At 39.6% G+C, this 16,331-nt stretch overlaps 2 protein-coding genes across 2 annotated transcripts in view; both read left to right on the top strand.

The window, feature by feature from the left end:
- LOC131884251 (dysbindin protein homolog) overlaps positions 1–4,651 on the top strand; it is a 5,661-nt gene extending 1,010 nt beyond the window's left edge. The window contains exons 2-5 of the mRNA XM_059231968.1: positions 244–596; positions 1,894–2,049; positions 2,165–2,305; positions 4,220–4,651. Of these exons, the coding sequence (XP_059087951.1) occupies positions 244–596; positions 1,894–2,049; positions 2,165–2,305; positions 4,220–4,560 (991 nt within the window). The 3' untranslated portion in view covers positions 4,561–4,651. The remainder of the gene's footprint in view (positions 1–243; positions 597–1,893; positions 2,050–2,164; positions 2,306–4,219) is intronic.
- A 10,084-nt stretch (positions 4,652–14,735) lies between these two features.
- On the top strand, positions 14,736–15,774 carry LOC131884253 (uncharacterized). Its single transcript, XM_059231970.1, has one exon. The coding sequence runs from the start codon at positions 14,799–14,801 to the stop codon at positions 15,711–15,713; it is 915 nt and encodes a 304-aa protein (XP_059087953.1). The 5' UTR covers positions 14,736–14,798; the 3' UTR covers positions 15,714–15,774.
- Positions 15,775–16,331: the final 557 nt, after the last annotated feature.

Raw genomic sequence — 16,331 nt, forward strand, 5'->3', positions numbered from 1 at the left:
CCCCCCAAAAAAAAGAGAGATTCTTGTCACCAACAAATAATTGTTCTATGGGATTATTTCTACGTACACTAATAGGTTACTTTTTCGGTTTTGAAGCCTTTAGGTATGACATTTTACTCTCAAGCTTTACGTTTTTGTATCGTCAAAGCTATGTTTGATGAATTGAATGATTGAATTTAAATTCGAGTAATAACGATAATCATCTCGATATATTTCATGCATGCCGTTTGAATCTCTTTCTAGCGTTCGCGGTTTATCCTCGACGAGTGTAGTGGAAGGAGCCAATGCCGTTTTAGATCGGGTTGCGGGTGCGGCAGTGGCCGTCACGGTACCCACACCGTCGCCGCAATATGGGAAAAAAAAGACCGTGAACCTAGATTGCGGTTCAGAGTTATTAGAGTTTTACCAAATGCAATGGGAAACGCTTCATTTGGAGAACGAAAAAAACGCCAAGCGGGCCAAAGACACGGATCGATCAATCGCCGACTTGCATGCCCAGATCGAAACTCAATGGCGAAACACCAAGACCTTACAGTCATTGGTGGGACAGATCCCAAAGATGAATGAGGAGATCCAGCAGATCGTCGTGAGCTTAGGTAAGGAATGAAATGGCACTGATTTGTTTCTGGAGCGTATAATCGCATGAACTTTTCGTCGAGTGAGCTTTCTTTACTCAAAAGAAGCCTTTGGTGCCCACTCTGTGTGCATACACTTAGCAATTGTCCTTTTCTTCCGCCATTCATTTATATTCTTTGACACATCGAAGCCAAAATGAGTGGTTGTAAATTATGGAGCAGGTTAATCGATCCAGATGATGATGATTTAGTTATGGTGCTTGACCGAGGTGATCTGATAGTGTTTAACTTTAAAAATCAAGCTTCTTGTATTTTTTGGTCCGTGCTTTATGCGGCCACACGTACTATGATGTAACAATTGAGCTGGCTTTTTCCGGTGAATATGAATTAGTCCTCAATAAGTGTTTGAGTGAGACGGGAGAGAACTACGGCAATGCGACTCGTCGATCAATGAAAATAACCTTTCTTTGTTTTCTTAAGTGAGTTGTATCCTTGGAAAAGCCGAGCTTGATTTGTACATCCAGACGAAATCTCAATTACGTGAAGGGCACAATGACGCGCTTTTTAGCGATTTAACTTCATTTTGACTATTTTGTCCGTTTCTGAAATAAGTGACCTACGGACAGTGATGCTTGGTTGGGTCGAGAATTGGCATTTAGAATCGAGTCAATGCATTGCGTTTTTCTTCATATGAGACTGGTCCAAGATCGCTTCAAGAACACACTTCGATTTTCTTAATCGAATGTCCGGATCGTAAGTTTTGTTCTCTCAAAACTCACCACAAAACTCTTTATAGAATGCAATGTGAATCGATTCCCCAAAGAGGGCTGATTCATTCATTCCAAACCCTTTTATGTACACTCCGCTTTGAGAGGACATTATTTTTGACCCAGTTATTTGATTAAACTGAACTTTGAATTACGTAATTGTATTGTCCGAGAGTCTGTGTCATTTGAAGAAGAATGCAATCCGTTCACTCCAATCCAAATGTTAATTATTGACCCTAGAATCCCTATCCATAGTCCTGATATTCATGTCTCAGATAATGCATCTTTAACGATATCAAATGAAGCAAAGAAGCAGTTGTTTTATCGACCAAGTCAAACTGCAATTCATAGACGCTTAATGCTTGTTATTGTTGGGATGATGATTACTTCTAACATTCTTCGCTGATGGTTATTGATTTTAATAAATGTGTCAGCCCACTCATTAATTTAAGGATTTCATTTGTTTCTTCATTTGTTTTACAAACAACCGGATAAAAGCCAATATGTGCAATCTCGACCTGAAAATACAAGGTCTTTTTGTTTCCCGGCAGGAGAATTGGAGCCCTTGTTTAGCAAAGTGGAAATCGCACTTATGGCCTTGGAAGATACTTTAGACGCTCGAGACTTGCAAACCAGACAAAACAGTCGTCGGAAGGATTTGGCCAACTTCGAGGCTCAGCGGAAAGCCGAATTCAGAGAACTGTCAGGTGCGAGCAATCTGGCCCAGAAATGTCAAAATGCCGTTTTTCCGAACTGCAGGATTCCCACTCCCCAGTCGTGACCCTAAATCAATTTCACGCGAAATGTTCCTTTTCGTTTCAGCACGTCTCCAAAGAGAACATCAATCCAAGAAAAAGCTAGCCGAAGCCAATGAGTTGGTGGCTCGACAGCAAAAACAACGAGTATTCCAGCAAAGATTTGACAACGATTTAGCCACATTCAAATCCGGAGGACAACTTCGAGGTATCTATAGCAATCGTACCTCGTTCCTTGTCATGATATGTTGCATTTCTTTGAGCATTTTTAATCAAGAGCTTGCTTCCTTTGGGTTTTGCAATTCTTTAGACAATCTTCCTCGTTTTATGGCATTTATCTAGTTCCTAACATCAAAAGGAAGAGCTTGAATAACATGGCTCTGTGTGATTCTGGCTCAGACTAGAGCCACTACAATCTGCTATAGTGGCTCTAGCTCAGACGAAATACTTACATACTTACACATAATTTCTTGCCCAACTTCAAAACAGCCTATCATGCTATGTTACTTAACTTAAAACACTCATATGATATCTATTTTTAAGAAAAGGGTTTGCAAATAATAAAGCACATCTAGCAATGCTTTCAGTTTAACTCCAAACACAATGCCAATATTTTGGAATTGGGCTTTGCAAGAAAACTTTGTTGAAACAGAATAAAAACTGCAACTTTGAGGCCTAATTGATATTCGTCAGATCGTCATTGATGGTTTAACAAATGTAAAAGATTTCAAAAGACATTTTCAAAAATTTGCTCATTCAAAGGATTCTTATGTCATGGTGCACAACATTTTTAGCTATATTCAGATAACTGGAGAAAATGCAAAATTATCTTTTACATTGTGAAAGTGATTATTAGAATTATTGGTCTGGGCATTTGAATTGAAATATAACGGGCATTTTTTGAGCTGAACTTGATGAAATGGGACAATTCAAATCCATATAAATCAGCAGCAACTAAATACATCGATCATATTCTAATTTCTTATCAAGTTATTAGTAAATGTGGTCCTAATTTCTGTTGAATACTTTTTTGAAAAATGGATTGTTCAATAATCTTTTTGTCTGAGCTAGCTAGAATCATGTCAAGGTATAGACTGAAAGTTTTTCTTTGTTTTTTAAGAACTAGAAAAATGCCACGATGTGTCCAATGCGGCCTTGCCCACAAAATTGGATATGGCGTTTTAAGTACTCTGAGAGAGTATTTTGGAATTGGAACTGATGAAAAAAAGCCCATTAAGCCCATATAACTCAGCAAGAACGACTCAGTTGATCATATCATCATTTCCATCTACTTGGTTTTAAAAATTCTAAATCCCCCAACTACAAGTCGACAAAAAGGCATCTGTGTTGGCATTCTTCAAAATTTGATATGGCATTTGAACCACCGTGCTTACTGTTATGTCTTGAAATAGCTGTTTGCTCAAGTGCCTGATTTAATCATCAGATCGAAATGGATGTACAGGGCAGAAGAAAATTAAGGGCCACTTTTGGTGTCGTCTAGATATTTTGTTTTCTCCCCACTTTTTTCCTTGATTTCCTTAATCGTGTGCATAATTCAATCTAATGTCGCTCTACAACAGTCTAAGACCCAGAGCCATATTATAAATGATCGAACTCAAGCCGGAACAAAATTGATAAACCTCCGATACTACTACCTAAATACCACCTGAGCTCCAAGAATTCCAGATTTTCGTCCTGGATCGAAATTTGCCCACTTTCAAGTGGTTGGCAGATGAGCACCAAAAGCTTCACCCACGTCCCGTAGCCTCTTGCCAGTCTTCAGCATGCCAATAGCTTTGGCTCTGACCTCAAGACTGCGCTCACTTATCATTTTCAGACATGGTTCTGACGGTCAACCTATCTTAGAGGTATCAATCTCTTTCGACTGATATTAGATCATTTATCTTTCTTGAGTGGAAAGATTTTTTTTTCCGAAGTTCAGAAAGCACCAAAAGTAACCCTTAATTTCTTTCGACCCTGTATGTCAACGAAAATTCGTCTCCCAACGTGTCCTCTTGTGTAGCTGTGATACGCTAGGCAATGCATAAATCAGAAAACAAAAGAGAGGTCTAGAATGGTGTTTGTCCAAAAAACATAGCCAGCATTGATAAATCTTTTGCAGTTCCCCCTCGACACGATCCTGACGCCTCTTTGGAGACGGTTGACTTAGATGAGGAGGATGAGGAAAACACGGACTTGGAAGCCTTCCTCGATGATGTCTCGCCGCTCCCTAGGGATCCTACACCGGCGGAAAGCCCCGAGGGGGAAGATAAAGTTTCAATGGCTATCACCCTTCACGATAGTGGCAGTTCAACAACGCCAAGTTCGAAATCAGACCTTCCAGTTATTTCAGTGGAACCCGGAACAAGTGATTCCGGACCTTCACGAGCCGAGTCCATGTATTTCACGCCTGATACGACCTTGGAGAAGCTGGCTGAAGTGTCTCAAGAAGGCTCCCATTAAGCTTCGAGGCTTTCAGTTGTTGACATTTAAACGCTTACTTACATCATTCAATTTGTTTGGAATAGAGACACCAAGCCAGTTAACTCGAAAATCCTGTTTCGTTATAAAGTACCGTGAGCCTTCTCGGCTCCATATCTTTTCAGTTTCTGGTTGCATCCTTGTATCTTGCTTTGAATTTTGTTGCCTGTCACTTTTGACGACATAATCTCAAGAAAAAAATACTTAATGTTCAGAGTAATTTTACTCGTTTGTTAGTGCCAACAATCAAAGAAAACATATCAGAATTTCGGAAGCTATCCTTCAAAAAGATTGGAACATGTTACCGTTTTTAACGATCTTTGCCATGAATGCGTGAAATGTTAAATGTAAATGTAGCGCCCTCTACCTAAGAGACGTTTTTAGGTTAGCGACCAACATGTTTTTGCTAAAAGATATTGCCTAGTGCAAATTAGTCAAACAAATTGGCTCCATGCGGTAAGTTCGGTGTTTGTTTTCGAAGCTTAATTTGGTGAAAAATACATCGCTCACAGAAATACACTGTACGTCGGAGTTTGGTCAATCCGAAATCGCTTTAGACTCTGTGTACTGGTACTTTTGGGGGAACTGATTGGAATAGTTGAGGAATTGTTTTGGTAGGGAAGGAATTGCTTAAAAAGCTCAGAATATTATTGAATGAATGATCCCGTCGTGCTTGAGGACCTCTTGGTTTGTTAATGCAGTATTTGCAAGTAATTTCTGACAAACAACCCTATGTCAGTGAATGTTTTATTTTCCAATTGATTACTCCCTCAAAAAAGACATAAGACCGTCTTCGCAGTTATCTTTTTTTGATTTCTTTTTCAAAAAACGGCCAAAACTATTTGAAATCGCACTTTGCGAACTTCGTCCAAGTATGAGACTAAGAAATATCTCATTTGAAGGGGCAATTATGTTCAACTCTTATCCCAATAACAAGGGGACGGGAATTAAATACTAAGGATTGTTTGGTGTCCAAGAGAAAAGCTTCTTATTTAAAACTAGTTTGAAGAAATAAGTAACTTATTCGTTAAGGTCAATGGTTTCATATATTTCTGAACTCTTGTACAGCTTGAAACTAACACGTTCAGCTACAGTGTGGTACCCACAACACTGATAAAGTTTTTGTGCAAATGCCAAGACTTCTACTAACGATTATTGTTGTTATTAAAACAAAAGGAACACCTTTTGTAAAATATCATCTCGTATTTAAACTCAGATTAGTATACTAAACACTACAAAAAGATAATATTTTTAAAAACGTAATAAAAAGATGTTGGGAGTAACCTTACTTGCGTTTCCAACTACAATTTTATCCAAATCAATTGATTAAACGATAAGATATCACGCTTTCAAAGATTGCATTTGCATCAAATTTAACTACAAACTACTCCGGTTACACCTTAAAGCAATTGCCAAGAAATAAAGTACGATTTTTCTATGCCTAAAACATAAATGAAAGTATTTCACTTTTTGAAACAGGGAGAAAACCCCGAAAATAGTTTGCAATAAAGGTTAAAAACTAAATTCATATCAATATTTCACAATTGTGATGCCATACTTGTCAATTGCAACTTTAATGAAGCTTGATCTAAAAAATTTAACAAAATTATATTGAAGTTGAATAAAAACATGGCTAGTACGTAGAAATTATATATTGCAAAAAGTGACAAATTTGAAAATGAAACTGTCACATGTATCGTTCAAATACTTTAGGAACATGATAGAATGGCTCCTAACGAAAATGAAAGGCAATTTTACATGTTTTGTAACTTTAAAGTGGCATTTTTGATACTTTTAGCTTTTAGAGAAATCTTAAAGAAAATAGAAAAACGTTATTTCTTGTCGTTTTATTGAAAAAGACAATAATATGCCTCGGAAATAGCTGGAAACAAAATTAGGCCACTTTTCGATCTTTTAAGGTGTAAAACGTAACTTTCAAGTTGTAATTATTTTTCACACTTATCTGAACTACTTTTAAACATGTTTATTTCACAAAAGTTGTTCCTTTTGTCTCTTTGACAAAGAAAAACATATCTAGATGTCTTGGCATTGGAGCAAACACTTAACCAGAAAATATAAACACCGTGGCTATCCATGGAGTACGCCATGGGCTACCATGCGTGTCTTCTTTGAATACTGTACAGTAAGCCGTTTTTAATAACAAAGTAATTCGAATATCCGAATTTTCGACCTTCTGCCGAAGTCCACTTGGTTCTGAAAAACTTTACCGGGCATGCCATAAGTCCTCAGACACGTTTTTGAAACCTTGTATCTCAGTGATTAAGGAAGAAATTTTAAAAAACTTAATTGCAGGATCTTTCTCGGCATATCTAGCTAAATCTTTCGCTTCCACAATTGATCTTAGTTTTGCCTCTTTGTGCTTGAATCATGGAAAAAAACCGCGAAAAAATAATTTTGCGGATCGACGTTGGTTATTTGTTAGAAAAATAAATTACTCTAAACTGCCTACTAGTCATCTCATTTTAATACCATTTTAAACCTCAACCCCTTGTTCTCCAAGGTGCCTTTGTTATTGTTGTTGATGAAATTTGTCCAAGGACTTACGGCACACCTGCTATATAGCTTAGATTTTAATGATTTTCAATGGCAATAGACTAGGAGAAGATGGGGAGAACTTTTTAACAGCCTCATGCGCCTCTGATGAGATGATGAGCCAAGTCACGAACTTTTAGAAATATGAACTGTGAACAAGCTTCCCGCCAAATTGGCATGCTCTTGGTCAAAACTAGAGGGCTCTAGTCAAAACAACTCTAGGCCACTTATCGAATCAAGGTAACAAAATATGAAACGCAATTCTTCTCAGTTAAAGGCAGGTACTTATTACATTATTTACTAGTAAAGTGGTTCACTTCAAAGTTATGTAGTCAAAAGCTAGTATCGCTGACCAGGGACTCTAAAGAGCTTTAGAGTCCTTGCGCTGACCAAGAGCAACCGGCAAATTCGAGTTTTATGTTTGATACATAACGTTGTACACTCTTCATCCATCCCAAGATTTGTGCAATTTGGGTCCTTACAACCAAGCTGCCGCAAGCTTGTGCCGCGGCCTAGGCGCCCCAGGCCATTGCAACCTAAAAGGCTAGGTTAGGTTAGGTTAGCTCTAAAGATGCTCCGCTGCACAAATCTTGGGATGGATAACGGCTATTGGCTAACTTTCCGACTTTTCCTCCGGGCCGGCCAGCAAGTGTGAGTCAATTTTGTAAGTAAGAGTGTATTGGAGCTAAAAGATTGCCACTAGCTTGAGGGCAATTTCAGAGCCCTTGGAATAAAAATGAATATCGTTCGAATTTCAAACGTCATATGCCAATTGCAATTTCAGAGCCCTTGGAATAAAAATGAATATCGTTCGAATTTCAAACGTCATATGCCAATTTCATAAAACCAAGCGTGATAGAGCAGAGACCATAGGGGATGTCAAGTAAAGGAAATTCAAGGATAAATGTGGTCCGGCACCCTGATTTTGGGCATTTTGGGGAGAGAGAACTAAGACAAACATTACAGTCCAGTCCCACCATTTGCCCATTGAATTTTCAATAATCGAATGATTTTGAGCAAGTTGTGTTACAAAACCCAACAAAATGAACATGTTAGGTGCTAATCAACTAACGCACAATCAAATTGGCTCAACATCACAATGCTAATAGCCTAGACAAGGAGGTAAAATGAAATAAATGTCAAAATCCAATGCATGCACAGTGCGGTTTGGCTGGGCATGTTGTCTTTGATTTTACTCCATGGAATAACGTCAGTTGTCCATGAACGCGTTTACTTGACTAGCCCTATTGACTGAATTCAAATGCCTAACAGAGAGAAGAAAAGCTTCTGGGTATTTGAAATAAGGCTTCAAAGATATTTTTCTCCTTTTTAATTTTGGTCATGCCTCACGCAGGGAAGAGGAGGTCGACACTTGGCGTGCAATGAGGCACACTTCCCTGATTGAGCCAAGTCCGTGATTGAAAGGGAATAACCACTTGGAGGGACGGCTGGGTTGGCATTGCCCAACTTACGTCCTGGATTCTTCTTTTTTGACCCAGCACAACCAATTCTTGATTGAACGATGCAGATTTGAATCTATTTGTGTTATAAAAGTGCCTTAAAAGTATGATTTGAAACGGAACTTAAAAAAAGGAAGTGACTGACATCTTGGTTTTTCATACTACCACCCAATTGGCATTGTAAAGAAACTGCGTGCATGTATACTTTCTAAATAGGTCCCATACATAAGGTCCCTTATAAAAACACTTCGCGATGCACTCCAAGCCCTCTGGATGACGTATGCCTTGATCAGCTGCGCACGGGAAAGTATAAACACGGCGGATTGCGCTCGCCAATAATTCCGTAGATGAGCATATCCAGCTGATAGTGGGTAAAGCATAGAAGAAGTAACATGGAAGAAGACAAATCGGATTTGTTGTCTTCTTTTACTGCAGTTGAATCGGTAACCAGTGGACAGTGCAACTCTAACTGATGGAAGCAGCGCCTCTACAATCAGACACTATACCCTTGCAACTGGTCAGCTGACATTCATTCGCTCTGAAAACTAGTCCGCCTGGCTAGCTCATATTCTTATGGAATACGTAGGCGTTGTTGATCCGGTAGCATCTTTCAAGTCACACTTTGAAGTTGACCACAATAGGGACCTTTAAGCTGATGTCAAACTCAACCCCCAAAGAAAAATGGTCACGAAACCTCCATTTTGGTTTGTCCTTGGGCGGTCACTTGTCACGTCTCATTTCCTAATACAACAGCTTAATCAAATCAACGAAGATTCTTGAGACAGTCGTCCTCCATCTTGACTGGACTCTTGGGTTAATACTTATTGTCAACCATTATTAATCACAGGCTCGAATCTTGTATTTTATATAAAAAATGAGCAAGCTGAACCGTTATGTCATTATGTTGCTAAAGGTTTCGCGGGATGAAGTCGAGAATCTTGAAATGCTGAATTTGTTATTTCTAATTTGCGCGTCTTCATCAAATCTGATCCTTCACGAGCTAAGAAAAGAGATCTCAAAGATATATCCACAAAGCATCCGTACTTTCACTCTTCTCTTGTTCTTGATGTTAGATTGGACAACTTCATAGAGGAGAGTAGCTGCCGAGGTGGTAGAGCGCCTGCTCTGGAAACCAAATTGGAATTTGTGAAGGAGATCCCTATCCTCGGCCAATCCGGAAAAGCGGACGGCTAAAAGGGTGGGTGAACATCATCTTTAAGAAGAGTTGGCCACTGCAATGGCCTCTCATCAGTCAGCTGTAGCTAAAAGGTGCCTATTTCCAATTAACCCTAGTATATTCAAGGGCTAGGCCTGTCTGACAACTCAAATTTGACCAAATATTGTATGAAATTGAAGTGGTAGGAATTGGACAAACAATAGTCTTTCACTTTTAAAGTGCCAATGATTACATTTCTTGTAAAGGCTAGTAAGGCCCGCGAGAACCCAAATTTAAAAAAAAAGAGTGCTACAGGCAATTTGGGTTTTTTAGCCTTTTACTGAAGAACGCTGTAGGTTAAGTGTCTCGTATTCAAAGCACCATTACTCAATATGTTTTGGTCAGTCATATTACTAAAAGAAAATGCTGTCAGGAAGATCCATTGAGACGTTGGTACAAAATACGGATCTACCCTCCATAAACTGAATGGCCGTAAAAGCTATTTTGTCAGAGACAAGGTAAGCTCTTGTAACTGGCATTCCATTCCTGGTTGAAAGGATCACATGGTTTAAAAAACAAGAGGATCAAGTGGACAACAATACCACGATTTTGCTACGCTCTTCTCCCAGATTCCAAAGCAGAAAGAAGAAAATTTTTGTTGCTAAAGTACCATTTTTTTTCAACTATTTTTCCTATAGAACAATCGTCCACGTAACTAATGCAAGAACAAACGACTGCGTCCAGTAAAAAGAAAGTGAAAAGATTATTCAGCACTTTAGCTCTAGTGGAGTTCTACCTTGTTTCTACATTTACGTCGATAATCATATTATCAAAAACACTCATAAATACATGCTTACACCCTGAGAAAATGTCGAGTAAGTTGGTGTTATACTGTAACCGGAAAACTCAGGGTTTAGCGTCATGGTTTGTGGAGGATGTTGATTCGTATATTATGGCAACAGCTTCTCTGGCGCTGACCCTGAGAAAGTCAACAAACTAAAGTGTGGACTATTTGCGCAGCCTTGGTCTACCAATTGGCACACGGTCAGTTTCCAATCTGTGACGAGACACCGCGAGACACACAAACTGCTCGCTTCATAGCCCCCTTACGTTGCACGAAATATTCTTTACGTTCTGCACTTTCGAGGGCGCTTTGTCAGTCAGCCTCTGCTACATAAAAGGCCGATTGGGCCAACTCCTTTTTATTTAACCATTATGCGTTTGTGTTGTTTTTGGCTAATTCTATTGAAATCTTATTCATAATTAGTGCCCCGGGTCACATTGTGTCCGGAAAAGAAATTGCGTTCAAGGCAAGGCAAGAGCAGTTTATTTAGCAAGCTACCGTGCCTCTTCCCGTTTTCCTTGGTCCGTGTGACGTTGCAAATAAGGGCCCTTATTTCCCGATAAAAGCCAGGCAAGGGAAAGCCGCCATATCAACTTATCTAAAATTCATTGAATTGAAAGTTTTCAGGGTCCTCAAGGGAACTTCGAACGTCAGAGAGCTTGGTAAATGGAAATGGTCAATGGATATGCCAATGTACGTACTTTCTGCATGCATACATACTAGTTCGCTTGAATCGAGTCCAGCGTTGTTGGCTTTACTTTCTCTAAATAAAATGTCTGCAATTTGTAGCCCAGAAAAGTGACATGACTATTCTCTGGACTATAATATATTGCTCAAAACCCAAGGCGATTAAGATTTGGGGAAGAGACCGCAGTTTACCTAGGGGCCAAATAAATACAAATGCAGTAATCTTCAACATGTTTGAATTTCATTGGGACGATTTCGTGATTGGTGGAGTGCTAAATTTGTTTTAACCAATAGTTTTACTGGATTTCTTACATTAACGTATCCCATTTCTAACCTTTTTTCCATTTTACCAGCTCTTATTTGTCTTATTTTTGCTTATGTTTGAACTTTATTTATTTGCTTTATTGAGAAAGTCCAGTCCAGACACCGGGCGGTGTATAAAAAGTGTAGGATAGGTAAACATAGGATTACAGGGATTGAGGAATAATAGAAATTTCTATATGTGAGGATTAAATAACAAAGTGGAACATTATTCAATAGTTTTATATTGTCTAATGATCGAAATACTCAAAGCTCAGTGAATGTGAGTTAGACAGGTTGTTATTTTTTTTTGTTACTATTTTTACCATTTTGAAGGGCTTAAATGGCTTGCTTTATTTGTCTGAAGCCTGTCCTATTATCACAATTACAATTTCACGACCAAATAAAATTCACGCCAAGGATAAGTGTGAATAAGCTGACGTGACGGTCATAACCTGCATCCACAAACTTAAGAGAATCAAATTGGTGTAAGAAAAACACATAGATATCTTCAAGAATGACGTGATTTGGATTTTGTGCTCCCTTTTTGTATTGTCCCAGCCCTGCTCAACTGTCAATTTCTTGACCTTGCTATCTCTGCGTAGTGTCTTAGGCCCGGGCCTTGAATTACTATCCATCAAGTGGTGGACTTGGAAAGAAGACCATTCATCGCATCTGTCTAATCTCTGCTCGGATCATCATGCTCTGTGGTACGAAAGACGAATTATCGAGCGAGACAGAAAGGCCAACAAAAATCACATAAGATACGTACGAGAACGAACCTTAGCGCCCGTTGAGCTCAGTCCCGTTCAGCATCGTTGGCATCATCACTCAGCCATGGATATCTGGAAAGAGCGCTCAGCACAAATCAAGCACATGTTGGTTGGGCTGTTAGAAAACGGGAAACAATTCTAAATGTATCTAAGGAACTGAGCAAATTAATCAGAATATAAATGTGATTTTCCTTGGCTCCATTCTGGTATTTTCCTCTTGCTGCGTTTTTCTTAGTCCCTCAACATTCTGGACCGGGCCATCTTGGTATTTGGATGGGCATAATTGATCAGCTAAAGTTAAAGCATTTCAAGGGCTATTCTCTCATGTTTTGTTTTCCCTATGAAAGACTACATGAAGGCCTGGCAATTGTAGAATTTGCTTTGTGTTCATAATCAGCTGTACCGTACCAAAAGAGCCTGACAGCCAGAGAAAGAAGCTCCTATTGACGGTGTTTGCACCTGGCCTTTGTCGGAAATGCCGCATAGTTGACCGGTTCCATTGAGCAAAGAGTGGTAGGTAAGTCAATATCGAAACCATGGTAATTAATTGCTGCAACCACAAATGAGAGAAGATCCTAAAAAACTACCAAAAGAGGGTTTCCTCATAATGGAACTTCAAGCTATGTTGCAGTTCTAAGATGCTGTTCCCACTGAACTGCTTTGGTTTGATTGGCGTAAAAATGAACCCTTTCTATTAAATTCGACGGGAAAACTTTCCATACATCTTTCCAACCTCAATGAGGTAAGAGTGCGCAGATAATTGCCTACATCAAGGTTTATCTACACATCTAGATAGTGTTGCTTAATCCAATCAATCTTTTGAACCATATTTTACAAAGCTTGATCCACCTTTTTACACAGAGCATAATTCTCAAGGATAAATTAGGCTGTATTTTACCCAACATACTTTGGAGAGTTCCTTTTAAATAGGTCACTATCATGATGAACTAGATTTTCACTAGCGGAGTCAACCGAAAATCGTTGTTAGACTTTGTGATGATTCATTGTACTAATCGCCCTTAGCTTTAAAAGTGTCTGATGCTCGCAACAAATGGTCGTAAAATTAGGATATTGCACCCACCGCACACCAACCATCATTTCTAGTAGAACTCCTGAAAGCGTGTCACATTGTCATATTTCGGAACTCTACGTCTCTAAACTTGTGAATTTGAGGGGAAAACAAAAGCAAAACATTGTGATTGCTGTACTACGAAGTGAAATCCCCAAACTTAATCTTGGCACTTCCGTTATTGAATATGTAAGTGTTTTGCTTCCTTTTTTTATGACAGCTTAATACTGAAGCAATTTACCATGAGTATTAGTGTATTTCCTAAATATTTTTTAAATGATTAATTGCGATTTAAGAAAAAGTTCTTTTGTTAATCGCATCTATTTTATGATGATTTGTTAGTGGTTGGTGACACATATCTCATCAGACTGACACAAAGTTAGAATCTGAGCGCTTTTGATTATTGATTAAAGCTTCTTCTTGAGTATATTTCCATCAGACTGGAATGTCAGCATTCTTAGCAATCCAATTAGAGATCATTGTCTGGATCACATTTGACCCGACTTGCTAAGAAATGAATGGACTTCTCAGTTGGCTTGGGAATGGAGTAAAAAGATCGCACATTTCTTTGAAGTCATCTTCGATGCTGTCCAATAAGTTGGAATGAATCAGAGATCCTTCGAAACGAGGAATTTCTCCTTCCCATTGGTTGGTTTTCTTTTGTTATGTACATTACATCCATGTCTGTCTGTTTGTCTGTCTGTATGTGAGTGCGTATGTGAGTGCTTATACATAACTGTACATAGAGCAAATGCAGCTTTCGAGTGGAGACTTGTCCAAAGTCGTAACTACAATGATTCCATTTGCCCTTAATGTACTACTAGTACGCAAGCGAGTCATGATTCTCAACCCTTTCAATGACTTGTACTCGACAAAGTGTATATCTGGGGCAACGTTTCGATCCCGATATTAGGCTGGAACCATTTATAGCACAAAAAAGATATGGCGTTATCGATTTGAGGCCCGCCGTCAGATGTCAATAATAATTTGCTTGAGCAACGCCAAGCGACCTTCCCTCGCTTTGTAAGTCGACAAATCCATGCCACTATACTGTATACGTACACTACTACTGTACATACATACGGTAGTACGAAGCAACTCTTCCACATGGGCAATTCCTAATATTTAACGAGGCCGCTGATTTTCTCTTGTTTGTGAGAAGAGGCTCCTTCTCGTGGTACTGCTATTCTCTTTGGGGCCAGATGAACAATGAACTTAGAGGACCCTAAGCAACAGAACTGGAAATCGGTCCAGACCCAACGAATTCGCTCTAACAAACACACTCGTCACAGTGAGTGAGTGAGTGAGTGAGTGAGTGAGTCATCCCTCAACAGGGTCCAGTCAGTAAAGTTCCCAGTTAGTTCCTAGATCTAGGACAATGGAAACGTGTGGGTGGGTCGTACTTTTGGGCTTGGGTTTGGTACTTGTGGTCCCGATCGCAGTTGAAGCTCAAAGTGATTCCGAACTCGAGGATGGCTTCTTTGATTTCTCTTTCGACGAATTCGACGACCAAGATGGACCAATGGGTGGGTTAGACTCGGATGAGGGGCTGGATCCTGATTGTTTGGACTTGGATCCCGGCAACAATTGCACGGCTAACAATGTCACCGTGGTCCAATTGGACCGGGACCAACTCTTGGAAGGGTTGGTCAAGCAAGCCTGGTCCGAACTAAAGGCCAAATCTTTTTCGCCCGACTTCACGTCCGTTCAGATTGATCCGTTGGATATGAGTGATCACATGAACTCGAGCATTTCCTTCCAGCAGACCACCACATTGTACAGTGCTGACCTGAATATCAGTCGCATGGTCATCGAGGGCCTCTCGCGCATGGAGATGCTCTACACCGAGATCTACCGAGATGAGAACCTGACCATGATCAATGTGAACATGGGTCTCACCATCGATGTACTCACTGTCACCGGGGAGTACTCGCTCAAGGGCTCTTTCGGCTGGTGGGACTTGGACAGCAATGGTGTGAAACCATTCTCCATCTTCGTGTCTGACATGACGTGGACGCCAGAGTTGGAAGTGAAAGTCCTCAATCAATCGGCGCATTGGGCTCAGAATTGCTTCACCGACTACGGGATCGCCCTGACCGAAATTGGTTTACCTTCGTCGTATTCCAATGCCACGTTTATCTTCGACGGTATTGGCTCGTTTGCGAACTCCGTCATTAATGGCTTGGGATCCTACATCCTACAAACGCATGGCGATATCTTGGTCCAACAATTGAAGACCAAGCTCGAGGAAGCAGATTTCAATATTGTTTGCAAAGACTTCATCCCAAAATAAAAGTGGCAATTGGCAATGCCCACATAGTTTTTGAAATATAGGGTATATATATGTATCATGATTTTTAGCTTTGTTCTCATTTTTTGTATTTATTCAACGATGAATTGTACGACTACAAGGAGCTTCAAGTTTTACATGTTTAAAACCTATATGTGTACAAAGTTTACCCTGAGATTGAAATGACTGCAAGATGAATGTTCTCATCAAATTGATCAGGCATCTTTGGCCTGAAAGATCAAGTACCGTGTATTTAGTCACCCTTCACGAGTCTCGTTAGTTCAAATACAGCTGTCCATGACTTTCAGTTTGCGAATGTTTAAATAGCCTTTTATACCACAAGAAATCAAACATTTGCTCCGTTGGGATCAATTCCAGAAAATGAGATGAAGGATGACGCTACGAAGCAATGTTTGCCAAATGGATTGAAAGAACGGTCTTCGTTGATTAAATCTTCTTAACACCTCTCTCTCCATTGACTACAATTGCGTTCCAACAACGGGATTCGAACCCCCGTTGTTTGGCTGCAATACTTTTGCATTGCCGACGCTTCTCTAAAGAAAGAGACCAGCAGGTTTGTTAAGTCTTTTAACTAAATTTCACCAAAATACTTCTTTTGTA

Source organism: Tigriopus californicus, chromosome 7 (assembly GCF_007210705.1).
Source record: "Tigriopus californicus strain San Diego chromosome 7, Tcal_SD_v2.1, whole genome shotgun sequence".
Taxonomy (NCBI): domain Eukaryota; kingdom Metazoa; phylum Arthropoda; class Copepoda; order Harpacticoida; family Harpacticidae; genus Tigriopus; species Tigriopus californicus.

What these genes read in the sequence shown, in the direction of transcription:
- LOC131884253 (XM_059231970.1), top strand. Translation starts at nt 14,799, where the DNA reads ATGGAAACGTGTGGGTGGGTCGTACTTTTGGGCTTGGGTTTGGTACTT.